Source organism: Lissotriton helveticus, chromosome 2_1 (genome assembly GCF_964261635.1).
Source record: "Lissotriton helveticus chromosome 2_1, aLisHel1.1, whole genome shotgun sequence".
Taxonomy (NCBI): Eukaryota; Metazoa; Chordata; class Amphibia; order Caudata; family Salamandridae; genus Lissotriton; species Lissotriton helveticus.
The window spans coordinates 1562834205-1562861936 of NC_136059.1; the positions used below are offsets into that span (position 1 = coordinate 1562834205).

The window sequence follows — 27732 nt, forward strand, 5'->3', positions numbered from 1 at the left end:
GTATGAGAAAAAGGTGCAGAAGGGCAGAAAGAAAAGGGGGGGGAGGGGGTAGGGGGAGGCACAGCCATGCTGAAGAATTTGGAGGATTCATCTTCGGATGTGATGGATCACCACCCTGGAAGAAAAGTGCTAGATCCTGCCTCCCACAGGATGGATGTGCACCTCTAATCTCTAGCTAAATTGGCTTGGAGGTTGTTGCAGCAAGGGAAGGGGATTGGTGCCCTTGGTTACCTTGCCTGCCATATCTACCACACAAGCCCATTATTGTAGAGTCAAAATTTCCTGAACTGGTGAGGAAACTTATGGCAGGGGCCAAAACACTACATAAAGAAAACAGAACCTGTTTGTTGCGACACACTATTCACATGCCCATTATGGTGCTCATATTTTCTGAAATTTGCTTATTTACATGTAGACTACTTAATCAAAAATACAACCAATTAGTCAATGGTGTCAATCAAATGTGACAAAAAAATCATTCAAATGCATAATCAACTCAAATGGTAAAACAATTCTTTTCTTGTCTTTAATTTCTTTTGGTCATGCACGTTCACATGGTTTCACAGGAAACAATCCTTTCATGAAGATCATAAGTTGGTAACATCTCCCCGGTATTCACAACTCCCAATGCGTTTCGGTAAATACCTTCGCTAGGGGAATACTGTGAAAAAACGCTGAGAATCTTACCGACCGGATCACAACTGTCAAGTTAACGCCCGAGTTCTCCAGTTGAACACCAACAATCCAAGTAATTCTGCTTCTAGCTGCTGTAACCACGATACAACTGTCTCCGCATGCGTAGAAGCCGCCAAATTGACATGCAATTTGGCAGCTTGTACACCAGAAAGTCACGGAGAACAGAACAGCCAAAGAACCCGACCCTCCGGACTTGGCTGTCAAGGCAATAATGCTTAGTAAAAGTGTGCAGCGAGGCTCGCGTGGCTGCCTGACAGATGTCTTGCAGGGGGACACCACGTCCCAATGCAGTAGTAGCTGCTGTCGCCCTTGTAGAATTGGCACGTAGCCCCACTGGAGGTCCGTTTTTAGCCAGAGAATACCAGGCTTTTATAAACAAGAACCCAGCGGGACATAGTCCTCTGGGGTACAGCCCACCCTTTCTTGGCGCCTACGTAGCCAACAAAGAGCTGGTCAATCACACAGAACAGTTGCTTGTGATTCAGGTAAAAGGAGAACACACTTTTTGGGTCCAAGCGGTGGATCCTCTCTTCCTCTCTAGAAGGGTGCAGAGGCAGAAAGAAAGTGGGCAGGGTGATAGTTCGCCCGATGTGGAAGGCAGTAACAACCTTTGGCAAGAAGAAAGGAAGAGTGCGGAGCACAACCTTGTCCGGATGAACAGAAAGAGGAGGAGGTTTACAGGAAAGAGCCTGGAGCTCACTCATGCGCCTAGCGGAGGTGATGGCAACCCGGAAAGCAGTCTTTAAAGTCAGTAAATAAAGAGGACAGTTGTGAAGCGGCTCAAAAGGAGCGCACATCAAATAAGTAAGAACCAGATTTAAGTCCCATTGCAGCATCACAAACGGAATAGGAGGGAAAAGATGAGTAAAGCCTTTGAGAAATCTACTTACAACAGGGGACTTGAAAAGAGAGGGCTGATCACGGAGCCTGAGAAAGGCTGAAATTGCTGAAAGGTAGCCCTTAATAGTGCCCAGAGCAGAGTCCTGCCGGGCCAAAGAAAGAAGGAACAAAAGGACTTCTGAAAGGGGATCTACAGCCTTTGCTGTGCACCATGCCACAAACTTGTTCCACCTACAGGCATATACCGATTCAGTGGAGGGACCCCTGGCTGCCAGAATGATATCACAGACTTCAGGAGGCAAGTCAAATGGAATAAACTTTCGCCGCTCAATCCCCACGCAAGGAGGTGGAGGCTGGACAGGTTCGGGTGGAAGACCTTCCCCTGCTGCTGCGACAGAAGATCCTCCCGAAAAGGCAGTCGGATCGGGGGATCCACGCTCATACTGAGTAGCTCAGGCTACCAAACTCTTTGAGCCCAGTCCAGGGCCACAAGAATGTCTTTGGCCCAGTTGCGCCCGATCTTCTTCAGCACTCTGGGTAGAAGTGGTAAGGGCAGAAAAGAGTATAATAGACTGCAACTCCACTCGTGACGAAAAGCGTCGCAGAGCGAGTGCTGCCTTGGAAATTCCAACGCACTCTACCCTTGACAGAGGGAAGGAATGCCTTCAGTGCAAGTAGGATCGCCCAGAGCTCCAGAAGGTTGATATGGAGCCTGGACTCCGCCAGAGACCAGAGGTCTCTGATCTCCACCTCTCCCATGTGGCTGCCCCCGTCCCAGGAGGGACGCATCCATCACCACTGTGCGCTTCGAAAGGGAGAGTGATCTGCCGCTGACCCAATGCTGGTTCATGAGCTACCACTGCAACTATTGTGCAGTGCCCGCTGAGATCTGGACGTACTCAGACAGGTCCCCTTGATGCTGCGCCCATTGGAACTTCAGGTCCCACTGCAGAGCCCGTAAAATGCCATCTGGCATGATTGGTCAGCAGGATGCAGGAGGCCATGAGGCCCAGCAGCCTCAATGTCATCCTGACCGAAACCCAGGACAAGGGCCAAAAGATCAGAAGCATAGCCTGAATGTCCCAGACTCGCCGTTAGGGAGGATAAACCCGAAACTGCGCCTTGTCCAGAACCGCTCCGATAAAGAGGAGCTTCCGAGAGGGAATCAGGTGCGACTTCGGCACGTTGGAGAACCCCAGCAAATGCAGGAAGTCGGCTGTAGTCTAGAGATGGGAGACAACTGCCTGGGGCGAGCCCGCCTTCAACAACCAGGCGTCGAGATAGGGGAAGACATGAAACCCCTGAGCTGTGCAGATGAGCCACAACCACCGCCATCGCTTTCATGAATACTCGAGGGGCGCTGTTAAGGCCAAAAGGGAGCACGGTGAACTGAAAGTGCTCGTAGCCTACAGGGAACCACAGGAAACGCTGGCGGGCCGGCAGGACGGGGATATGAAAAGTCCAATGCCACCACCCAGTCTTGAGGGTCTAGGGCAGACATAACCTGAGCAAGTGTGAGAATCTTGAACTTCTCCTACCGGACGAAGTGATTGACGTTCCGAAGGTCTAAGTTAGGACGCAGGCCCTTGTCCTTTTTCGGGACCAACCAGTAGTGGGAGTAACAACCTCAACCTACTTCTGGCATCGGAACACGCTTGATAGCCCCCTTGGCCAAGAGGGCCGCAACTTCCAGCTGGAGAAGTGCCAAGTGATCCCCCGACATATGGTGGTACTGAGGAGGCATGGATGGAAGGGTGGTCTCAAAGGGGAGGGAGTAGCCCCTTCGGACAATCTGTAAAATTCACATGACCAAAGTGATGGTGTGCCGGTTGGGGAGGTGATGGCGAATCCTGCCGCCCACTGGCATTTGGTGGGCCTGAAACACCGGACTAGGAAGGTTTGGAGGCAGTGGTGGCAGGGGAGGTGGTGGACTGACCCGCCCGGTGGCCCCGTGACCCACCTAGGCGGGTCCCACATCCACGGCTGCACTGAGAGTGTTGCTGTGCAAGCCTGTGGCTTTGAAACAAACGTGTTTGGGTGCCCCTTCCATGGCCACGAAAGGAGTGAAGAGCAGAAGCCGAAGGACTTGGCTGTAGCACGCGAGACCTTAAAACGCTCTAACGCACTGTGTGCCTTGTCGCTAAAAAGGCGAGTGCCATCAAAAGGCATGTCCATCAGAGTGTTCCTGGATATCCCCAGAAAAGCCAGTCGTTCTCAGCTAGGAGTGACAGCGTAGCACCACTGTCGTGGAAAACGCTCTGCCCAGCGAGTCGGCGATGTCAAGGCCACAACAAATCGTGAACTTGGCTGCATCTCTCCCCTCAGCAATAGCTTGAGAGAGCACCATTCGGGCCTCCTCCGGACACGGAGGCAGCACCTGCGCCACCGTATCCCACACAGAGTGGGAATAACGGCCCAAGAAGCATGCAGTGTTCACAGACCGCAACCCTGAACTAGCGGAATAGAAAATCATCTTCCCAAACTGCTCCAAATTCTTGTATTCCCTGTCCGGAGGTGCGGAAGGGAATGTGCTCAGAGATGCAGAGGCTTGGACAACCAAGCTCTCAGGGGTAGGGAAATGGGGTCGCCCGGGGCCGGGCGACGGCGCCGGGCCACATTCCTATCCACAGGAGCCCCTGTATTGGGCCTGGACTACGTGCCAAAAAGAACGTCCGAAAAGGGCAGCAGCGGCTTCGCAGAGGAAGACGCTGGCCAGAGCATTTCTGTCAGGAGGTTAGCCCTGACTGCCACCGTAGGGAGCTTCAGGTGGAGAGCCTCTGCTGCCCTACACAACACCACTAAATAAGTACCACCCTCCTCTGTAGCCACGGTAGAAGGAGACAGTGCGCCAGGTTCTGGAGGTCACCTGCGTCCTCCAAATCCTCTGCCCAGTCCGGGTCTAACTCGCATTGGGCTGCGAGAGGGTCTTCAGACCCCTCCCAGTCCTCCCCGTCCTCAGTAACCTGCTGGGCAGGTGGGAAAGAAGGAGGAGGAGGATGGAAAAAGGGATAAAAATTCTCCATTGGTACAGTCTCCATGTCGCGGTGGAAGCTGGGGACGACATCGCCCGGGGAGCCGGGCGAAGACGGTGGTGCCATGGACGTCTATGTCGGTCGTACGAGGTTAACCGACATCGGCTGGGATCCATGCATGCATGGATCCATGGGGGTCTCACAGCACAGAGGCTGGAGCCGTCGATGATGTCAGGTCAGAGCGAGGACCCCCCCCCGTCAGACCTGCGAGGCCGGAAGGCACGCCGCGGGGCCAGACGGGCCAAAGAGACGGCCCATGGCTGACAAATTCCTGCAGCTGGGCCAGAGTCGCTGACGGACCCAGAAAAGGCAGGTAGGCCATCAACTGCGTAGGCTCCGCTGGAGCCGCGGGGGTGGCACCACCCACACCCTCAGCCGTGTCGTGCGACAGGCTAGAGGAAGACGAAAAGCGACGTCGCTTCTTCGACTTCTTGTGCTTCGTCTTACCTGACCCCTAGTGCGAAGACTTCCTCGAACGATGGTGGCGGCTCCGCAACCGGTCCCTCGACCGACCACAGGACTCGGGCCTCAAATAACTTTCGGGACCTCTCCTGCAAAGTTTTCGGAGCCATGGTCCAGCAGCCGTAGCATGACGTGGGGTAATGGTCGCGCCCCAGGCAGTAGAGACACTCACGGTGCGGGTCCGTCACCGACATCATGCGGGGACAAACCTCGCAAGACTTGAAACCAGGCATCCCTATAACAGCAGGAGTCAAAGACTCAAAAAAGAGAGACAAAAGTCCCAAAAACTCAGTCAAAAATTGACTGGGGGTAACGCTCTCTCCGGATCTGCGCTTGCTGGAGCAGAAAAAGAAAGAACCAACGTCAACGCTTGAGGGCGGCATCTAGGTAGCTGCCGCAACGTCATCCCGGCGATCAACATGCCTACGATGGATGCGGAGCCGCACGACGCCACCTTGCGACACGCAGGGGTACTGCTGACGAAAACTTTCGGGATCCAGTCTGACGCCTGGGGGTAATTCTAAGGTAAGGAATCGATCACCAACGTGTCTCTTTCAGATCAGGATTTTATTCAGTAACAAGTTACCAAATAGCAATTTGGGCTTTGTACAACCCTAAAAGCATTGTTGTGGTTGAGAACAACCCAATTATGTGAACAGGCCATTTGCGACCTCAAAAATGCTTTGTACATGAATATCCTATCAAATGAAGTAAGGATGATACTTATTTCGTAATGTTTTGGACAAGTCTCAGTTGTGAAGGATGCTGCACGCCAATTGTATGCTTTTGTGCTTTAAAAAGCAAGTCATTTTTAAAACAAGCTATAAGGGCAATCCCTGTACGTGGAAGAAGGAAGCCCATTGAAAGAGCCCTTAACAACACTCTATATTTGAGGCAACTGGGTTAGCACTATCGATCTCCATGACAAATTTAATCTATTATCAATGCTTGTTCCTAAAGAGTATGTGAAAAAAGCATTTTGGAAAGCTGCAAATGCTAACCAGTATCCTAAATGCAACGCTCTATAATCTTTGCCAGAGGTACCACATTAAAGAGGTCTACCAAGCAAAACTGTGCAGCAGAGCCAACTGAGGCTTACACAACCTGAAACCGTGTTCTAGTGGACACTGAAATACAAAGCCTTTCTTGGGCTTTGTCGCTCCGTCTGTAGCAACTTGGTAACTTTGAATGCAGAAGCTGATTGCCTGTAAGAACTCCAGTTGTGTCTTCTAAAGTTTTTTCTTTTTTTAATTTTATTTATTGGCATTTTCAAACAATGCTACAAACATTTCATAACAAGCCAGGGGCTGATCAGTACATAATCATCTATACATCCACATATCACTATAAATACAGATGTTATTACAAACGTGTACGTTCCTCTGAATAATACGTGATAGGATTGGGAGCCATCATAATATAAAAATATTGGCTAACATTCAGATGATAGCGTGAAGTTCATTGTATCCCACCTCTAGGTGATGTACAAATAGTTACTCTCGGCAATGTGAAAAGTTTGTCCAATGTGTATTATACTTTTACCACAGTACAACAACCCCTCCTGTGCTTGTCTACAGAGCCACAGATGCCTCCGACGTACCTCCCTCCTCCTCCTCCCGTCTCTCTCTCGAGCCCACACTACAAAAGGCTCCCATATGGCTCAAGGCCTGGATGTCGATAGCATCAGCTCCCAAAAGGCAGTCAATTGTGAATGACCAAATGCTATATCATGGAGCCATTTTTTCATAGAAGGGGCTCCCTTCCTCCCCCAGTGCATGGCTACTTGGCGTTTAGCGAACAGGAGTAACATAGCGTGGAGCTTCCGAACTTTAACTGGCGTATCCTTCACATAACCCAGCAGGCCCTGTAACAGGTTTGGATCGTCCCTTGCACCCGTTATCTGGTGGATCGTAGTGAATATTTTGGACCAGAATAAAGACAGCTGTGGACAGCTCCATGCCATATTTAAAAATGTAGCCGGGGCGAAGCCACATCTCCTACAGCCGTCATCCTCCTTCAGTCCCATGCGATGCAAGTTGAAAGGAGTCCTATAGAACTTGTGAAGGAACTTAAAGTGTATTAAGCGGAGCTTGTAGTTAGGAGACAGGACTGTGTGTTGGTTGCAACAATAGGTCCACTGTTCCTCCGTGAGTGGAATTTGCAGTTCTCATTCCATGCCTGGAATGCCCGTGACTGCATCAAGGGGGCTGAGTTTTGCATTTGATTGTAGATTCATGTAACTAATCTGAGCGGCGAGCGCGACTTAAGCACATTCTCTAATGCAGGCAGGGTGGGCGAGGGGCTCGGGAAGGTGTCATGTAAAGACCGACATGTGGCTCGGAGTTTGTAATATACAAAGAGTTCGGAAAAAGGTACATCATGCCCTTCAATGGAAACTGGTGGGGATTGAAATGTCTCCTCTGGATATAGTTCTGCAAAAACATGGAGACCCATTTTTTGTGCTAATTTTCTGCTAGTGCCCTCCCCCATGGTGGGTAACATTGGGTTGTGTGCCAGGGGCATTGATGGGCGTATAGGATAGGAATTTTAGCTCTTTTCCTTAATGCGTCCCACATCCACCGCAGGGTTTCGACTGTTTATACCATCTCAGGGTCACTTGTAGGTTTGATATAATGCTACCTGCAAGGGGACAGACGTCGCAGCATCTGCTTCCAGAGCTGTGCAAGGTTGAAATGGAGTCAGGTGCACCAAATGATGAAGGAACTGAGCCTGAGCAATCCATTCATATAGTGGCATGTCCGGGCTCCCAGACCGGCCTGGTGTAGGGGAAGGGTCAAAAGTCCTCATGAAATCCGTGCCTGCCCACCCGCCCATCCAGACCAGTGATCGTGTCTTCTAAAGTTTTGATGGGAGAGAATGTGGAGCATTTTCCTGGGGGAAGGTTCAAGGCCTGACCTTCCGAACGTATTAAGAATTCAAAAGTCTTGATTTTTATTGGGCACAAGCCGGATAGTCTTTCGTCCTAGAGAAATACACTCCTTGCGAGAAAGCAAAGTAACTGCAATCACTGAAAGAAGTCCTTTTCTTTTTCTTAGACAAAAGAACAGATTGCTTGATGGTCTTGTCTCTTCATCAATCAATCAAATCAAGCTTTATTCGACTATTTGAGAAATAATCATAAAAGCACAGGAAATACAAGTTAAAACAAAACATGTAAAAGTACATTCGCTAAGAAAACTGGATGAGCAAACAGACATTAGCTAATCGTTAAATTCTCAGAATAAAAAAAATCACAATTTACATAAACATAGTTTTTCTACATGTGAAGACCGACCTTAGAAATGTGGTTACAGATAAAATTATAAGTTCTTCCCCAAGTGATTGCATAACCAAAAATGCAGGTTGACATTGACGCAAACCTAATGATCTAAGGACAGGGAGTATCCATCTCTTCCTTTGAACTAGATAGTATTTACAGAAAAATACAACATGCATTGTAGTCTGAACTGATACCTCATAACAAGGGCGGGCATCTGTTTAGCACTCTAGACCAGTCATTTCTGACTGGGAAGCTAAGCTAATGAATAATGCCCATCCTAAAACGAGTGAGCAAAAATCGATCGTAGTCAGGGGTAACCAGTTTTAAATAGGGTTGCATCTTGGGGGATATCAGAATGTGTTGATGAGGAAGAACTGTAATTTCTAAATTAAATCTAAAGTACTCAACAAAATGACAACAACTTTGTTTAAAAACGTTCCTGTTTAAATTGCATAAAATGGATGATTATCGAAATATTCCTGGTGGCCCATTTTGTACAAAAAGTCGGACATAATTCAACCAGTCTATGCAGCGAGCCCCGTCCAAACCGCAACAATCGGTAATCAATTGGCGGGTCAGAATGGCCTGCTCTGAAGTCCAGATACGATGCCATAGAAGAATCCGTTGAATACGAATCACATCCGTTATTTATGGTAAACCGAGTTCCATATGGCAGTTAAAAGTAGAAACATTCTCCAGGACGGCCAATAAAAATCTAAGAAATCTATTTTCCGCCGTCTGTAGAGAGGTCACATCGACATGACCCCAGATGCCCGCCCCATAAGTTGCGATAACAACGCATTTGGCTTTATATATTTGAAGTAATTCTGGGGGTGGGTGTTTAGTCAGTCTTCTGATAAAGTTAGTCAAGGCTGCCAAAGCCTTTAAGAATAACAATTTCCTTGACTGAACAGCCTGGGACAATGTGTCAGTTTGATCAAATAAGACCCTAAAATAGGAGACGGTTTTACACCATTCTATCTGGTTTTTCTCTAGGAAGAGCGAGCGGGTGTTCTTGCTCCATACTCCACATTTTAAAATAATGGTTTTGGAGGTATTGACTGAAAGGCCCAAGTTAGAAATAAAATTAGCAAAACTGGATATAACCTTCTGTAGGCTAATCGGGGTACGGGCCATAAGAACGGCGTTGTCTGCATACATAAGCGCGGGGAGTGAGCGCTTCCCTACCAGTGGAAGGTCCTGGCATTCATCAGTCAAAACATTTCCTAAGTTGTTAATATACAAAGTGAATAAGAAAGGTGCCAGGACGCAACCTTGTCTCACTCCTCTTCCAATGGAGAAGGGATAAGTGTACTCACCCCCTGCTCCGTAGTGTACCCTGGTTCTAGCCCTGATATAAAATGGTCTCAAAAAGGAGATCAGAATGCAGTGCACTCCCATACTTTCCAGGATCAACCAGAGTGTGTCATGGATGACGCAGTCAAAGCCCGCAGTTAAAACCACGAACGCCAAATAAAGGTTACCCGTCTTGGTATATTTACCGATTGTAAGATCCAAATGTAAACATTGTTCAATGGTACCAAGGCCTTTGCGGAAGCCATACTGGATGACTAATTATTTGATGGTCATCTGCCCAGTCCTGTAGACGGGCTAAACGGGCTCTCCCAATTATTTTAACTGCTGAGTCCAATAATGAAATTGGCCTGTAGCAAGCCGGGTTGGGTTATGCCTGTCCCTTTTTTTAAAAATGGGCACCAAAATGGATTCGCTCAAGGTTGAAAGAAAACCAAAATAACTACATGCATTAATTACACGAGTTAAAATGGGTCCCCAGAAATCTGTATTCTACTTAAAAAGGTCCACATGTATGTCGTCTGACCCGGGTGCCTTCCCCCCCTTACTCAATGTTATAGCCTCCACAATTTCACTCAATTCAAATTGAAGGTGCGAATGGGAACTTATAAGCTGGGGTTCTTCCTTATCCCCATCCTGATCGTTACTTGTAGAGTCAGAATGGGATTATTTATTTATTTATTTTGAGAGTTTTATATAGCGCGAACAAGATCTTTGCAGATATCAGAGCGCTTTACAACAAGGGGGTAGTAAAACAAGAGAGCAATGAACAAGCTTTTGATCGACAGATAGTTGAGGTAGTAAATGGGTAGTAAAAATAAGGTAGATAAGAGGGAGCATAAACAATCAGTTAAACAATAATACAAATAGTCAATCTGATAAACAAGTATTACAAATAGTCAGGAGTCTCAAAAAGTTCCAAAGTTAGGTACATGTTCAGGTGAATTTAGCCATGAGGATAGCTTTCACTTCTTTCTTAAAGAATGTAGTGGAGGTGATAAGTCTGGTTTCTGGAGGGAGTGATTAATTATATAATTTAGAGAAATGATTAACCCATAATGGGATTTATTAAATAATTTAGAGAAATGCTCAACCCATCAATTCTGTGGTTCTTGGAAGAGGAGACGAAGGAACATTTTCATTTTGGCGACTGCCCCACCTTGAATGCTTTAAACATTAGGAAAATGCTGGTAAAGGTACAGTAGGGAAACCAATTCAAGGAGTTTGCTATTACCAGCTATGTATTGTAGGTGTCAAGGGATTCATCCATGTTATCCTACAATTATCTCTGAAATTAAGTGGTCAGAGTTAACACAAAAAATAAAGCCAATCTGAGCTAGGTTGCAGCAACCTCCCATTTTTATTTTGTGGTATGTTCCCAATACAATGCAAAAAATAGTAAAGATCACACAATCTTAACAGTAAAAAAAAGGGAAGATTCTTGCTTACCATTAGTGGAGTAGCAGCGCTATAATCGGAAACTACAGCTTGAGCCATTAAGCGAACAGGCTTGCCATGGGTCTTTTTGGACTTCAGTAGGAGGTAGGTTGCAGTGGTCTGGTCATAATTCCACTAGAAACAAACCATTGCATAAAACGTTTTTTGGCGACTTGAATGAAACGAGTATCTTGTGATTTATAGCAATCAAATGTAGCAATGTCTTAATATAGTGCCTTTTTGTTTGTGTACAACTATTAGCTCTCTTTACGTTAAAAATCAATATACCAATTTTACGGTTTATGCAGCAAACTACATAATACATTTATCACCCAGGCATTGGTACAATGGCCAAACAGATAAGTACAAACAATGGGGGAAAGCTAAGCAAAGGCTCTGTAAAAGCATATTTTGTGAGCACATTTAAATATCATACCAGTAATGCGTTAGGCAGCATTTCTTGAGAAGCTTTATTAGAGAAGTCACTGATCTTGCATTTGTCCGCCCCAGAACATTTTACAGCCAGAACGTTGCACGCAAAAGCAATCAAATCATACAGAAGGTAACAACGCTGTGATAACTTAGAGAAAAAAAACATGCAAGACTCATTTTCCAAAGCATTATTTATTTAGACCACCGACTGCACTGGAAAAACGACGGGCAAGGCCAGGGTGACATAGCATGTAGCTATCTCCACCATCACCATGGCACCTCACTACTACTTTTGAAATACAGAGTGCAACTTGAAATACCCGTAAGCCTACACCGAAGTCAGAAAAGATGGGGACTTACAAGAAAGGAAGCCTAGGGTCTAATATAAATTGCTTCAGGTGAGTAACTTTTCATTATTTATGCTCATCTTACTAGTAACAAACTGGAGAATACAGTTACCAAGCTGAGAACATTGGAAGAGCTTTATGTGAGCAGCTCCAAGTATCAGGAAAACAGATTCTAGAAGAATGCATCCAATTAAAGCATTCATTCAATTTGCATTCCAGGTATGCAGCCACGGCCCGAGCAGGTAACGGCGGTAGGGCCGGGTAAGGGTTGATTTCGAGGAACGATGCAGAAGGAAAATTAAATAAATACATTTTCCCTCGAAATCCCCCCTTACCCGGCCCCACCGCACGACGGCTGTTACCTGCAAGTATGGTATTCATAGTAGGCAAAAAAAAGGAAGCTAAGCAACCAAAGTAGATCAGTGTTACTTTAGTCTTGATCAGCAAAAACCTATCTCTGAATTATTAGTGGGGGGAATAATACCCCTTTACCAGTTTTATAGAGTGCTGCACCAACGTCCTAGGCCTCGACTGAGAAAAGGTCGTAGGTTTCAGCAGTGGCACATTATATCAGGGCGTGGTTTCAGTTTAGCTAAAGGGAGGATGGAGAAATCAGTAGTAGAAACAGAATGAATCAAAGGCCTCTTGCATCTATAGAACACAAACAAAAACTTATAATACAACAGTAGGAGCATAGTCTGCTACTATGTGTGCACCCAGATACTGTGTAGCATGGCGCAGATAGAAGACCTATTCACAAAGGGCGTGACATTGCAGATTGTAGCAGCACTTGATAAAGCGGCTTAGATGCCCTTTTTCCCCATCCACCAATAATCGAAGTAAACACCTCATCACAAGACTGCACCAGAGCTTACCTGGGAGACATTGCAGGTGCTCCCGGAGGGTTGTTTACCACTTCCAGGAAGCCTCTTGTGCATTGTGTTCTGTTGCTTCAGAGTACTCAATCACCCAACGAGGGAAGCTCATGGGTATCCACTGTGCATTTAATCTATAATGATCAGTGAAGATGGTGCTGCTAAATGCATGGCCATGAGTTGGGCAGTGGTGAAATGCTGGAGCAGCACCAGTAGCACATGAGCACGATTGATGCATCCTGCATCGGAGAGAACCCAGGTTGCCATCAGCACCTGCACTCCTTTGGATTCCGACATACCACCCCACTGAACTTCAATACTTTCTAGGGAGTCTACCAGGAGAGAATGGTGCCTCAATTGATGCTCAACATACACATTGAATTAGGCACAAAAAGACAGTCGTTTTGCTTATAGATTTATAGCACAGAAGCGGGGGGCGGGCACAGCGCACCGACAATTGCTCCATACACAGCAAATATATGGTAGGATAAACTTAGTTTACACACAAATCCTTTCCCCTGCACGGAATTACAATGCGGTTGTTAAGACGACGCGTTGTAACAACGCATACCATTACACCGCAAGTCGGAACAACGACTTGTGGAGGGGGCAGAAGGGTTTGGATTTAAAATCCAACACCTTTCCTTATGTTGCACATACTGGAGTTGGAATAGTAAATTATACTATTCCAAAATCCAGTGCTCCCCCCCCCCCCCCCCCCCCCCCCCCCAGAGCAAGTCGTTGTTATGATTTGCGGGGTAAGGGTATGTGTTATTACAACGTGGTCGTTGTAATTGCATGCGGGGGACTGGGACTTCTGAAACAGGAGGCCAGCTCTTCTCAGGCCCTTGGAAACTTTTCTTCAGATGGACAGAGCACTCAGCAAAGTCCTTCTTCAAGCAGGGGGCACAGCACACAGCAAAGTCCTTTAGATCTCTCCTCAGTAGAAACAGCAAACTGCAGGTCAGCCCTAAACACACTTGGGCAGTACTTCTCCTCAGTCTCTTCAGCTGATCTTCGCTGGAAGGGATTCCTCCTGATCAGGAAGTAGTATTCTAAAGTTCTGGGGTTTCAGCTCTGATATTCATATCCCAAAAGTCTTTGTTCTCCATGTGAGGGGTCCTGGATCCAGTCCAAACCAGTTCAGGGTGCCTTCTGCCAGTGCACCTCTTCTTCCTTTGTGAGTGTGGGCCAGGGCCATCAGACACCCCACAGGAGGTGGAGCCAGCATTGTGGAAGGCAGGCACAGCCCTATTCAGACCCAGGTACCACCACTCCAAATGCAGATAGGTCTATTCAGCCTAGTGCTGACTCATCCAGCCTCCTGCAGCCACCCCAGCCCCTATCACTCACAAACCAGACAGTCAATTCACAAACAGGCAGAGGCACAAAGAAAGGTTGAACAAGAAAATAGTCACTTTCTAAAAGTGCTATTTTCAAACACAGAATTTAAAAAACATCCTCCCTAAAAGATGTGTTATTAACTTCTGAGTTCAGGGATACCAGACTCCAATTCTCTATCTTGCTCCTATGGGAAGATATGCAGGTGAATATAATACACGGCATTCCCCATTCTAACCTATGGGCAAGATAGACTTTAAATAGTGAAAAACGAAAATGGCTGTATTTCACGATCAGGACATGTTACCCACACTAGTACATGTCCTACCTTTCACCTTAAACTGCACCCTGCCCAGAGGGGTACCTTGGGCCTACCAAAGTGATGTCTAATGTGTAAGAAAAGGGAAGGATCAGGCCTGGCAAGTGTGCACATTGGCCATGACAACATGGCAGTTAGCAACTGCCCACAGGCAATGTGGGGGCAGGCCTTAGACACCATCTTAGGGCTACTCCTGTAGGTGGCACAATCAGTGCTGCAGGCTCACTAGTAGCATTTGAATTACCAACCCTGGCACACTCAGTGCACTTTACTAGGGACCTACTGGTAAAAAAAATAAGCCAATCATGGATAACCAATCACAATAATTTACAGAGAGAGCATATGCGCTTTAGCACTGATCCGCAGTGGTAAAGTGCCCAGTGTCCCATTGCCAGCAACATTTTAGTAATAAACAAGCAAATACAAAGTTGTCTCTCTCGACAGAACACGTTTGAAGTCGGGCGAGTCATTGCCCGATAAAGAACCACTTCTGTACTGCCAGATTAATAGATAAAGGAAAGATTGCGCAAATGTGGCCTCATAGCAGGTAAAAGACTGATAGTAATAGTTCAGTGTTTACAACATATCTTTTGGGCGCTTCAAGAAATAGAGTTATAGAAATTGTTTCTTTTTAGATGACAGCCGGATTTTATTGGTTTTAAACACTGGCTATATTTTTCCACTTAAAAAATTGCAACAATAATAATCGCACGAGGTGGCTGCACACTTAAGGTAAATAAAGTCTTGCTTTAAAATAGTGTGTAGTTAGCTCCTGATATGAAGAGAGCAATAACTATATATTACTTACTTCCAGAAGCCTGCGGGTTATAAGAATTGAGACATGCTGGAAAGTGAAACTTATGAGAGGATGAAATAATATGGGATAAGGTAACTCATACTAGAACTGTAGTTTCTCTCAAAAAATGTTTTGGTAAAATTCAAGAGATTAGAGTTAATAGCGAAGGATAGGCTACTTTTTTCCGCTCCACCCTTACTATTCTTCTTTTTACTTTCCCTTTGCAACAATTCTAAATAGATCGTATACAAACTTTATCTCTGTGAGAATACAAATGGGAGGGGATACAGAAGATATGAGGTATAGCCCATTTGTTAGAATACAATGAATAGAAGTGCTGTGTTCTCAAAACGAATGCATTATAAAAATATGAGAGGGGAAATAGTCCCCCAACAGTGCTTTGGTAAAATTAATGTCTCGAACTAAGTCTAGCTTGCAGTTGGAATAGCCAAGCTTTGCTCATTCTTTTTTGTTAAATTACGATGAACTGAAATTGATATGTATGGGACAGTTTTTGATTGCCCTATTGTAAAACAACTATTTAATTGTATTTGCCCACAGGAACCAAGTGAAAGTGGCAACCAATCAGTGCCTTTTAATAAGAGAGACGCATGTAATTGTCTTGAAAAAGATGGACCATCATTTCTAACCATCGAAACGCGTCGACGCTTCATTTTACACTATCGAGGGGAACAGCTCATCCTATAGATATTAAATATTAAGTATATCAAGGATTAGCCAGGAAATTTTTTTTAACCCTGATGTCTGACTTTATGACAAAAAATAGTGTGTATTTTGTCTCTCTGTGTTCCTTTATTTGGCAGTATATATTTGCTGTAATTGAAGTATAGAATTATTGTTTGTTTGATAAAAGTACAGTGATTTGATTTTAATTTCTTCTTTGATGAGATATTGTCGTATGTAGTGTCAAATTATTGTACATGTTTTTATTGAGAATGAATTTTTAAAATAGACTGTTGTATGTTTATTAGTAGGGTGCTCAAAGTTTTTTTTTTTAATTAATAAAATATCAGTATTTACTTACATTGGAATAAATGTTGTTTCACTCAAAAACCTGTAAATTCTAACACATGGGCTGTAATCTGCGTGAGGGTACATAGATTGATTTTCAATTTTTCTGTCCACCAAGGGATCTTTCCTTTCTACTATTGCCAACAACCACATGCTATGCTATGTTTTGTTATGCTATGCTATGTTTTGTTTTGCTATGCTATGCTGTATTTTGCTATCCTATGCTATGTTTTGTTGTGTTTTGCTATCCTATGCTATGTTTTGTTGTGTTTTGCTATGCTGTGTTTTGCTATCCTATGCTACGTTTTGTTGTGTTTTGTTTTGCTATGCTATGCTATGCTATGTTGTGTTTTGTTTTGCTATCCTGCTTTGTTTTGCTATCCTATGCTTTGTTTTGCTATCCTATGCTTTGTTTTGCTATCCTATGCTTTGTTGTGTTATGCTTTGTTTTGTTATGCTATGCTTTGTTATGCTATGCTTTGTTATGCTATGCTTTGTTATGCTATGCTTTGTTATGCTATGCTTTGTTATGCTATGTTTTGTTGTGTTGCACAAGTTACTACTTGTGTAACGATATATCTGTAAGAGACATTAGTTAGTGATAGATTCCTTACCTTAGAATATCCCCAGGCGTCAGACTGGATCCGGAAATTTTTGCGTAGCAGTACCCTTGCGCGTCGGTAGGCGTCGTCTGCGGCTCCGCGTCCGTCGTCGGAGTCGTGGGCGCCGGGATGACGTCGTCGGAGTACTTAGACGCCGCCTCCGCGTGCGGACGTCAGTTCTTAGACACAGCTTTTCCGCGCCAGAAGCGCCGAGCCATGTTAAAAACCAACACTGGTGACATTGAAACTTGGGCCCTGAAAGGGGATGACCTTAACCCTAGATATCGGTTCGCAGAACGGGGAGGATGGGTGGGTCGGTAAGGAATCTATCACTAACTAATGGCTCTTACAGATATATCGTTACACAAGTAGTAACTTGTGCATCTGAAAGAGACACGTTAGTGATAGATTTCTTACCTTAGAATAGATACCCCAGCAATACCAACCCCGGTGGTGGGTCTGCGAACCAATAATCACACCAGAAAGTCCTGGAGGACGGAACGGCCAAAGAAGCGATCCCTCCGGACTTGACTGTCCAGGCAGTAGTGTCTTGCAAACGTGTGCCGCGAGGCCCACGTAGCTGCCTGGCAAATGTCCTGCAAGGGCACTCCCCGGCCCAGGGCAGTTGTAGTCGCCATGACCCGGGTGGAATGAGCCCGCAATCCAACAGGGGGCTCCTTTTTAGCCAAGGAGTAACATGCCTGGATACACAAGATGATCCACCGAGAGATGGTCCGCTTGTGCACCGCTTTTCCCTACTTAGCGCCCACGTAACCAACAAAGAATTGGTCATCCACCCGGAACTGGCGTGTGCGATCCAAGTACAATGAAAGCGCACGTTTTGGGTCCAGGCGGTGGAGCCGCTCTTCCTCTTTAGAGGGATGCGGTGACGGAAAGAAGGTGGGCAAGGTTATAGACTGCCCGATATGGAAGGCCATGACAACCTTGGGCAGGAAAGATGGCTTAGTACGCAACACAACCTTGTCCGGATGGATAGAAAGGAAAGGGGGTGTACATGAAAGAGCCTGGAGCTCACTCACTCGCCTGGCAGAGGTGATGGCAACCAGGAAAGCAGTCTTCAAAGTAAGAAGACGGAGAGGACAGTTGTGAAGTGGCTCAAAGGGAGCGCACATCAGAAACGTAAGAACCAGGTTCAAGTCCCACTGAGGCATCACAAATGGAACAGGAGGGAACACGTGTGTGATGCCCTTTAGAAAACGAGTTACAATAGGGGATTTGAACAAAGAAGGTTGATCAGGCAGCCTTAGGAAGGCTGAAAGGGCAGAAAGGTAGCCCTCGATAGTGCCCAGAGCAGAGCCCTGCTGGGCAAGAGAAAGAAGGAAGAGAAGAACCACAGAAAGAGGGGCAGCAAGAGGATCCACAGCCTTTGCTGTGCACCATGCCACAAATCTGTTCCACCTGCAGGCGTATACCGACTTTGTGGAGGGACGCCTGGCTGCCAGAATGACATTACAGACTTCAGGAGGCAAGTCATATGGCTTCAACTGTCGCCGCTCAATATCCAAGCATGGAGGTGGAGACTGGACAGGTTCGGGTGCAGGACCGTTCCCTGCTGCTGCGACAGAAAGTCCTCCTGAAGAGGCAGTTGAACCAGGGGATCGACTGACATACTGAGTAGCTCTGGATACCAGTACCTCCGTGCCCAGTCCGGAGCCACAAGGATGACTTGGGCCTGGTCGCGCTTGATCTTCTTCAGCACTCTGGGCAGAAGTGGTATAGGCGGAAAGGCGTACAATAGACCGCAACTCCACTCGCGACGAAAAGTGTCTGAGCGAGTGCCGCCTTGGAAATTCCAACGCGCAGAACTGATGACATTGCACGTTCTCTTCCGTGGAGAAGAGATCTAACCATGGCTCTCCCCACTGCTGAAAGAGGCCTTGCGCCACGTCCAAGTTCAGACGCCATTCGTGATCCATCATGCACCGACGGCTGAGTTCGTCCGCCCTGGCGTTCAGAGAACCTGCCAGGTGTTCAACCACCAGGGTCATGCCCTGATGTTCCAGCCACTGCCAGAGGCGCAGAGCCTCCTGGCAAAGGGTCCACGACCCCACACCGCCCTGTTTGTTGCAGTACCACATGGCGGTGGTGTTGTCCGTGAACACCTGCACTACACTCCCTCGAACAAAGGGGAGGAATGCCTTCAGTGCTAGACGAATCGCCCGCAGCTCCAAAAGGTCGATATGGAGCCGGGACTCCACCGGAGACCAGAGGCCTCTGATCTCCACCTCTCCCATGTGGCCTCCCCAGCCCTGGAGGGACGCGTCCGTCACAACTACGTGCTCCTGTTGGGGAAGGGAGAGGGTTCTGCCGCTGACCCAATCGCGGTCAGTGAGCCACCACTGCAGCTATCTCGCAGTGCCCTCCGAGATCAGGACATGGTCGGACAGGTTGCCCTGATGCTGGGCCCACTGAAACTTCAGGTCCCACTGCAGAGCCCGCATCCGCCACCGGGCGTGATGCACCAGAAGGATGCAGGAGGCCATCAGCCCCAGAAGCCGCAGCGTCAACCTGACCTAGACCCGGGACAAAGGCTGAAAGAGTGGAATCAGAGCCTGAATGTCCCGAACCCGCTGTTCGGAAGGATAAACCCGAAACTGCGCCGAGTCGAGAACCGCTCCGATGAAAAGGAGCTTCTGAGAGGGGCACAGGTGTGACTTCGGCACATTGATGGAAAACCCCAGCAGGTGCAGGAGGTTTGCCGTCGTCTGGAGGTGGCTGACGACTGTTTGGGGCGAGCCCGCCTTCAACAACCAGTCGTCGAGGTAGGGGAAGACAAACCCCTAACCTGCGCAGATGAGCTGCGACCACCGCCATCACCTTCGTGAACACCCGTGGGGCGCTGGTAAGGCCGAAGGGGAGCACGGTAAACTGAAAGTGCTCGTGGCCTACCGTGAACCGCAGGTAACGCCTGTGGGCCTGCAGTACGGGGATATGGAAATAAGCGTCCTGCAAGTCCAACGCTACCATTCAGTCTCCTGGGTCCAGGGCAGCTAAGACCTGAGCCAGTGTCAGCATTTTGAACTTCTCCTTCCGGAGGAAGCCGTTGACGTTCCGTAGATCCAATATAGGGCGTAGGCCCCCTTTGCCCTTCTTGGGCACCAGAAAGTAGTGGGAGTAGCAACCACACCCTACTTCTGGCCCAGGAACGCGCTCGATGGCCCCCTTGGCCAAGAGGGCCGTAATTTCCTCCTGCAGAAGTCGCAAATGATCCCCCGATACACGGTGGTTCTGCGGTAGCATGGCTGGAGGGGTCGCCTCGAAGGGGAGGGAGTAGCCCCTTCGGACGATTTGCAGCATCCACCTGTCCAACGTGACAGTGCGCCAGTGGAGGAGGTGATGGCGAACCCTGCCCCCCACTGGCGACACATGGGCCTGAAAGCACAGACTAGGAGGGTTTTGAGGCAGATGCTGCGGGGTAAGGTGTGGACTGTCCTCGCCGTTGTCCCCTACCGCCGCCACGGCGGTTTCCACGGCCGCCACCGCGTTGGGTATTACCCTGCGGCGTGTGGCTGGCAGCATGTGTGGGTACACCCCTTCCTTGGCCACGAAAGGGGCGAAAAGCAGCAGTTTGCTGGCGCGGGGCGGAAAGCCCCAAGGACTTGGCCGTAGCCCTTGAGACCTTAAAACGCTCAAGCGCATGGTCTGCCTTGTCGCCAAAAAGGCGACGGCCATCAAAAGGCATGTCCATGAGTGTATTCTGGACATCTGACGAGAAGTTGGCGGACCTCAACCAGGCGTGGCGACGAATCGCCATCGTCGTTGCCATCGCTCTACCTAGTGAGTCGGTGGTATCCAGTCCACACCGGATAGAATAACGTGCCGCATCTCGGCCTTCCACAAGGGCTTGGCCGAGTTTAGCCCGTACCTCCAACGGGCATTCTGGCAGCACATCCGCGACCGTATCCTACAGGGAGTGGGTGTAGCGGCCCAAGAGGCAGGCGGTGTTGGAATGCCGCAGTCCCAGACTTAGGGAGGAGAATACCTTCTTGCCGTATTGCTCAAACCTCTTGGATTCCCTGTCAGGTGGAGCTGACGGGAAGGCGGTCTGGGAATTGGAGGCCTGGATCACCAGGCTCTCAGGGGTGGGGTGGGTGGACAGGAAACAAGGGTCGCCCGGGGCCGGGCGGTGGCGTCTGGCCACGTTCCTATCTACAGGCGAACCTGTAGCGGGCCTGGACCAAGTGCCCACAAGAACGTCAGTCAAGGCCTCATTAAAAGGCAGCAGAGGCTCAGCCGAGCGTGACTGCGGTTTAAGGACCTCAGTGAGGTTAGTCCTCACGGCCGCGACGGGGAGCTCAAGGCCCAAGGCCTTGGCCGCCCTCGTCAGCACCACACTGTAGGTAGCCCCCCTCCTCCGTAGCCACGGTAGGAGGGGAGACAAAAACCAGTGACTGGCAAAGTGTCCAAATCCTCATCACCCATCTCCTGGTACTCAGGGGGATCAAATGATGGGGCCGGTTCATGGAAGACGAACTCTCCGAACGGCATCAAAAGCGGCGCCGTAACCGGATCGAGGGAGGCATCGGGGACGACGATGCCCAAAGACGGCGCCGGGGGTGACACCCGAGGGACCGGCAGTCGTTAAGTCCACCGGCGACGACCCGGATCCGCTGGGGGCCTGCGGCGCCGGGCCCGAAGGCGCCGGGGCCGAAGCCCCCGACCCGCTAGGGCCCCCAGACGGGTCCGCTGGGCCCGGAGGCGCCGCATAGCCCGTCGGGGAGTGAGGGACCTCATGGCCATGAGGAACCGCTCGATCTCCTCCGGCGTCGCGCGCGGCCCAGGGATCGGAGGGTATGGGGCCGGACGAGACGCCTGCGACTCAGACGATGCCACCTGAAACCCCCCCCCCACCCACCCCCCCGGGTCGCGCGAGCGTCGGGGGGGGGGGGGGGGGGGGGGGGGGGGGGGGGGGGGGGAGTCGGAAGAGCGATGACGTCTCTTCGACTTCTTGTGCTTACCTGACGACTTCGACCCTGAGGAGTGATGTCAACTCCCGGAGCTCCGATGGCTCCGCTCCCGCGACCAGTCCCTCGACCTCCGTCCGGGACCTTTCCTGGCGCGGGGCCGACTGCCGGAGTTCGAATCGCTTGCGGGACCGCCCCTGCCTAACTTTCGAGGTCAGGGCCCGGCAGTCGGAACAGGACTCTTCGTCGTGGTCGACGCCGAGACAGTGGAGACACCGACGGTGAGGGTCGGTCGCAGTCCTCACAGGGTTTAAAACCTGGCATCCCTATCGGCACCGTCCGGAGTCGAAGACTCGAAAAATAAGTTTAGTCAAAAAAGACTAAGGTACCACTTTTTCCGGATCTGCGCTGCTGGCGCGGAAAAAAAGAACGGACGTCAGCACGGCGCCCACGACGCAGACGACGGACGCGGAGCCGCAGACGACGCCTACCGACGCGCAAGGGTACTGATACGCAAACATTTCCGGATCCAGTCAGACGCCTGGGGATATTCTAAGGTAAGGAATCTATCACTAACGTGTCTCTTTCAGATTTGTTATGCTATGCTGTGTTGTGTTTTGCTATCCTATGCTTGGTTATGCTCTTTTGTTTTGCTATCCTATGCTTGGTTATGCTCTTTTGTTTGGCTATCCTATGCTTTGTTATGCTCTTTTGTTTGGCTATCCTATGCTTTGTTATGCTCTTTTGTTTGGCTATCCTATGCTTTGTTATGCTCTTTTGTTTGGCTATCCTATGCTTTGTTATGCTCTTTTGTTTGGCTATCCTATGCTTTGTTATGCTCTTTTGTTTTGCTATCCTATGCTTGGTTATGCTCTTTTGTTTGGCTATCCTATGCTTTGTTATGCTCTTTTGTTTGGCTATCCTATGCTTTGTTATGCTCTTTTGTTTGGCTATCCTATGCTTTGTTATGCTCTTTTGTTTTGCTATCCTATGCTTTGTTATGCTAGGTTTTGTTATGCTCTTTTGTTTTGCTATCCTATGCTTTGTTATGCTAGGTTTTGTTATGCTCTTTTGTTTTCCTATCCTATGTTTTGTTATGCTCTTTTGTTTTGCTATCCTATGCTTTGTTATGCTCTTTTGTTTTGCTATCCTATGCTTTGTTATCCTATGTTTTGTTATGCTCTTTTGTTTTGCTATCCTATGCTTTGTTATGCTATGCGAGGGGGTGAGGGATGTGAGCGTGGGGGGTGTGCGAGGGTGAGGGGATGCGAGGGTGAGGGGATGCGAGGGTGAGGGGATGCGAGGGTGAGGGGATGCGAGGGTGAGGGGATGCGAGGGTGAGGGGATGCGAGGGTGAGGGGATGCGAGGGTGAGGGGATGCGAGGGTGAGGGGATGCGAGGGTGAGGGGATGCGAGGGTGAGGGGTGCGAGGGTGAGGGGTGCGAGGGTGAGGGGTGCGAGGGTGAGGGGTGCGAGGGTGAGGGGTGCGAGGGTGAGGGGTGCGAGGGTGAGGGGTGCGAGGGTGAGGGGTGCGAGGGTGAGAAGTGCGAGGGTGAGGGGTGCGAGGGTGAGGGGTGCGAGGGTGAGGGGTGCGAGGGTGAGGGTGAGGGGGCGGGTGAAAGGGTGGGTGAGTGAGGGTGAGGGGGTGTGTGTGTGGGTGAGGGGGTGTGTGTGTGGGTGAGGGGATGTGAGCGTGGGGGGGTGCGAGGGTGAGGGGGTGCGAGGGTGAGGGGGTGTGTGTGTGGGTGAGGGGGTGTGTGTGTGGGTGAGGGGATGTGAGCGTGGGGGGGTGCGAGGGTGAGGGGGTGCGAGGGTGAGGGGGTGCGAGGGTGAGGGGGTGCGAGGGTGAGGGGGTGCGAGGGTGAGGGGGTGCGAGGGTGAGGGGGTGCGAGGGTGAGGGGGTGCGAGGGTGAGGGGGTGCGAGGGTGAGGGGGTGCGAGGGTGAGGGGTGCGAGGGTGAGGGGTGCGAGGGTGAGGGGTGCGAGGGTGAGGGGTGCGAGGGTGAGGGGTGCGAGGGTGAGGGGTGCGAGGGTGAGGGGTGCGAGGGTGAGGGGTGCGAGGGTGAGGGGTGCGAGGGTGAGGGGTGCGAGGGTGAGGGGTGCGAGGGTGAGGGGTGCGGGGGTGTGAGCGTGAGGGGGTGTGAGCGTGAGGGGGCGGGTGAAAGGGTGGGTGAGTGAGGGTGAGGGGGTGTGTGTGGGTGAGGGGGTGTGTGTGGGTGAGGGTGGATGTGAGCGTGGGGGGATGTGAGGGTGAAAGGGTGGGTGAGTGAGGGTGTGGGGGTGTGGGTGGGTGAGGGGATGTGAGGGTGAGGGGATGTGAGGGTGAGGGGATGTGAGGGTGAGGGGATGTGAGGGGGATGTGAGGGTGAGGGGATGTGAGGGTGAGGGGATGTGAGGGTGAGGGGATGTGAGGGGATGTGAGGGTGCCAGTAGGAGCAGCTGACGAATGGTAAGCAAAGAAGAAAGAATGACGTGGGAGTCTACCAATGGTAAATAAAGGTAAGTAATGGGCGGGCTCTAAGCTCCCTTTTTAGGACAATTGTTTTCACTGACGGCGCATGCTCTCTTTAGGTGAAACCTAAAAAAGGGCGAGACAGCACTGAAGAAGGCTTAAGAGAATAAAGAGAAGGAAAGACAACAGAGGAGGTGCAGACCACAACAGAGGAAAGAGAGCAGGGAAAGACAATGTAAAGGAGAGAGAAACAGGAAGACAACAGGGAGGGAGTAAAATAACCTCTAAGAACAGCGAGCTGGGAGAGAACAGATCCGTAGGAGAGAGAAGGGAAGACAGAGTGGATCACACTGGAAAGAGGGAGAGAGGCAAGGTCGGTGGTAGAGAGAAGAAAGACTGCAGAGAAGGAATGTAGCTCAGCTAAGGACCCAGAGCTGGGAGAGGGCAGCCCTGTAGGAGAAAGAAGGGGGAGACATACCTGTAGAAGACAGGGGGGAGGAGACAGCAGGGAAGAACTGAGGGATCGCAGAGGAGAAAAAAATCAGAGAGGTAACATTACGAGGAGAGAGAAAGGAGTGAACAGGCGGGGCACCACAAAAGACAGAGGACAGGGACAGACAAAACAGCTGGAAATAGAATGAAAGGCAGCAGACAAGCAGTGGAGTAACAGATGAGGGAAAGCAAGGCGAGGCTACGTGGGTAGTCAATGCAAGGAACGACCGCAAAGAAGGACTGTGGCATGAGAGCGCAGAGGAAATAAACCTAGAGGAACTGCAAGATTAAGTGAGAAAGGAGAGTTGAAGAGCAGAAAAGTGGGATGAGGAAGACGAAAATAAATGAATAAGGAGGAAAGAATGAGGCTAGAGGCGAGGAGATGAAAGGAAAGGAGTGAGTGACGGACGGAAAACAAAAAGTGCAAGGGAGAGAACGGAGAAGTTAGAGAAAGTAGGCAGAGGACGTATGGAAAAGAGAGAGGGGTGATTGAGCGGAAGGTGAGAGAGTGAACAGGAGCAAACATTGTGTAGGAGCAGAAATACTGGCAGCGCTGTACAAATCAACATTACATACAGGGGTGTCACAAAATTACATAACGTTGTATAATATAACAAACAGCACAACATGGAATGTTAGGAGGAAAGGTGGGGAAAGGACGCAAGGGAGAGCGGGGGAAGTGAAGACAGAGTAGGAAGAACTTAGAAGGGATTAAGGATAAATAGGAAACAAGTAAATAAAGGCTCATGAGAGCGAGGCCAGCAAGTTCGGGAGCGGCTTCCTTTGAAGTCTGATACCGAGGCTCAGACAAATGGTGGTGTGCGAGCGGCTTCCTTTCAAGTCTGATGAGGGGGGGGGGGGGGAATGGCGAGCGCGCCCCCCCGGCGCACATGCACTGGCCATAATCAGCATCCCAGAGCCCTCTGGCAGGCTTTTCTGGAGCCTCTACATAATTCTCTAATTCTCGCTGGAGCAATACGCAACCGCATTGGCTCAGCGAGACCTAAAAAGGGGTGGGAGAGGAATACAAAAAAAAAAAAAAATACAGGTCAGAACAGTCGTCAGTAGAGTACGAGGGCATTTGTCCCGATTGTTGGGACTATCCATAAGGGGATTTGGTTGGTGGGGCGCAGGCTTTGGGGGTGGGCATGGAGAGGTGTGGGTGGGGGAGAAGAGGGTGGCAAGTTACTCACTTTGGAGAAGTAATGTGAACAGGTTTTAAGAGCATGTGTCTGGAACAGGATTAGGGTGAGCTACACATTTTTAGTTTCAACTGTTCTACAAAAGTATTGCTGGCTTTTTCTGCCAGGAGCTTTAAATATGGGGAAACAAACACTTGGAGAGAAATCGAATCAGTCTACGGTCCATAACAAACATTGCCTATTGACAGTATGAAAGTACCTTGGCACAAGCCGGTGTAGTGTTGTTTAGTCAAGCTCTGCTCCACTGTCGTACTATAACTAACCTTCCATCAAGATTGGCTTCAGAAATAATTTGCTTTACTGGCAAATCCGGAGCTGTGCACACAGCAGGTTACTCTTAAGCGTATTAACAAATAAACTAATCAAACTAGCACTAGTTGGCAAAATGCCAAAACTACTGAAACGTGACACCACCAATAAGCTGTATGTATATGGTTAAGAGCTGTGAAAACAAAAAACGGCCTGCTTTGTTTAAACTGCATACAAAATTGCAGTTTCAATCTCTGGAGTGACAATTGTTACATAGGGTCAATATTTCCTTTTGAAATAAAGTGGAAAAAGGGATCAAGAAACTACTTGAACAGATGCTGCACTTGAGATTGGTTTCTTCTCTTCAGGACGATCTCACTTTATTATTCCGCAAACCTGACCCAGACTGTTGTCTGCAAGCATGCTCAGGGCTAGGGCAAACAATTTATAAACCACATGCACAAGCCTATAGAGCAATTGAGCAGACAGCTCTTGCATACAGGGCAAATAAATCTAAGGTGCATTTTTAAAATACGCGATTTGCAACATAAAAAAAGTAGCATTTCAGATCATATCAGCAAATGTTTCATTGATCGTTGACAGTTAAATGATAATCCGTCTAACAAAGAACTAATTTAATTATTTTGAAAATACTAGCCATGTCTACAAAATCAGAATACGGCACATGCATTAAGCCGTTCACAAATCACTCACTGCAGGGATCCTTGCACTGGTAAGCCTCGATTTCCTCTTTGCTTCCAAATCATGCCACAAGCTCCGCTAACATGCAGGAGTCTGCTTTAATATACCGCAGGCTAGTGCACAGCCCAGCATGGGGGATACACAGACAGGTAGGTGATGAGCTGGTTCTACTAGAAAAAAGGTGCACAAGATCTACCAGGGCTGGGAGTGATAGACAAGATGGCAGGCAAAGGTTTTAGTCTAGTTCTGTCCAACAACTTGAGAACCAGTCTAAACTGAGAATAAACTCTATGGATGGATGTAAGCTCCAGGACTCGGTCTTCAGAACACAAGGAAAGGTAAAAACATTTACAAATTGTGGATGCCGCCTTGGTGTGTTCATTAACTTTCTCAAGAGACAGAAGAAACCATGTTAAACTTGGCTATAATGGAGATGTGTTCTAGAGGGGTCACTAACCAATTCATCAGTAACCTCTCTGAGAAGTACATGGCTTTCAGCATGCCAAGTAAAAAACAATTAAGCATCTGAACATCCAGAAAGAAGCTTCACCTCAGGGGCTACAAGCGAGAAAGAACGCAGACAGCAAAAACTCGCCAATGGTGCACAAGGTGAACAAAGTTTAAACAAAATGTCTGAACACACTACAACACTCAAAGGAATGGTGAAAACGACTTACAAACGGAATATGAAATGCCTGATTGAGAACAATACACATACATATAGCTGATACACACACACTGCGGTGTCACATTCCAGACGGCGAGCACATAGCAGAATACACGCCACTCGAAGATGGGGTATTACTAGATCCCATGACTGACAAGGTATACATATATATATATATATATATATATATATATATATATATATATATATATATATTAACAATGCACCGGACCAACTGG

The 27732-nt window shown here is 48.8% G+C and overlaps 1 protein-coding gene across 1 annotated transcript in view; it reads right to left on the reverse strand.

Annotated features, from left to right (window-relative positions):
• The window catches only part of MELK (maternal embryonic leucine zipper kinase), a 281942-nt gene that overhangs the window by 88975 nt on the left and 165235 nt on the right, over positions 1-27732 (reverse strand). Inside the window, exon 12 of the mRNA XM_078676533.1 lies at positions 11074-11196. Coding sequence (XP_078532659.1) covers positions 11074-11196 — 123 coding nt within the window. The remainder of the gene's footprint in view (positions 1-11073; positions 11197-27732) is intronic.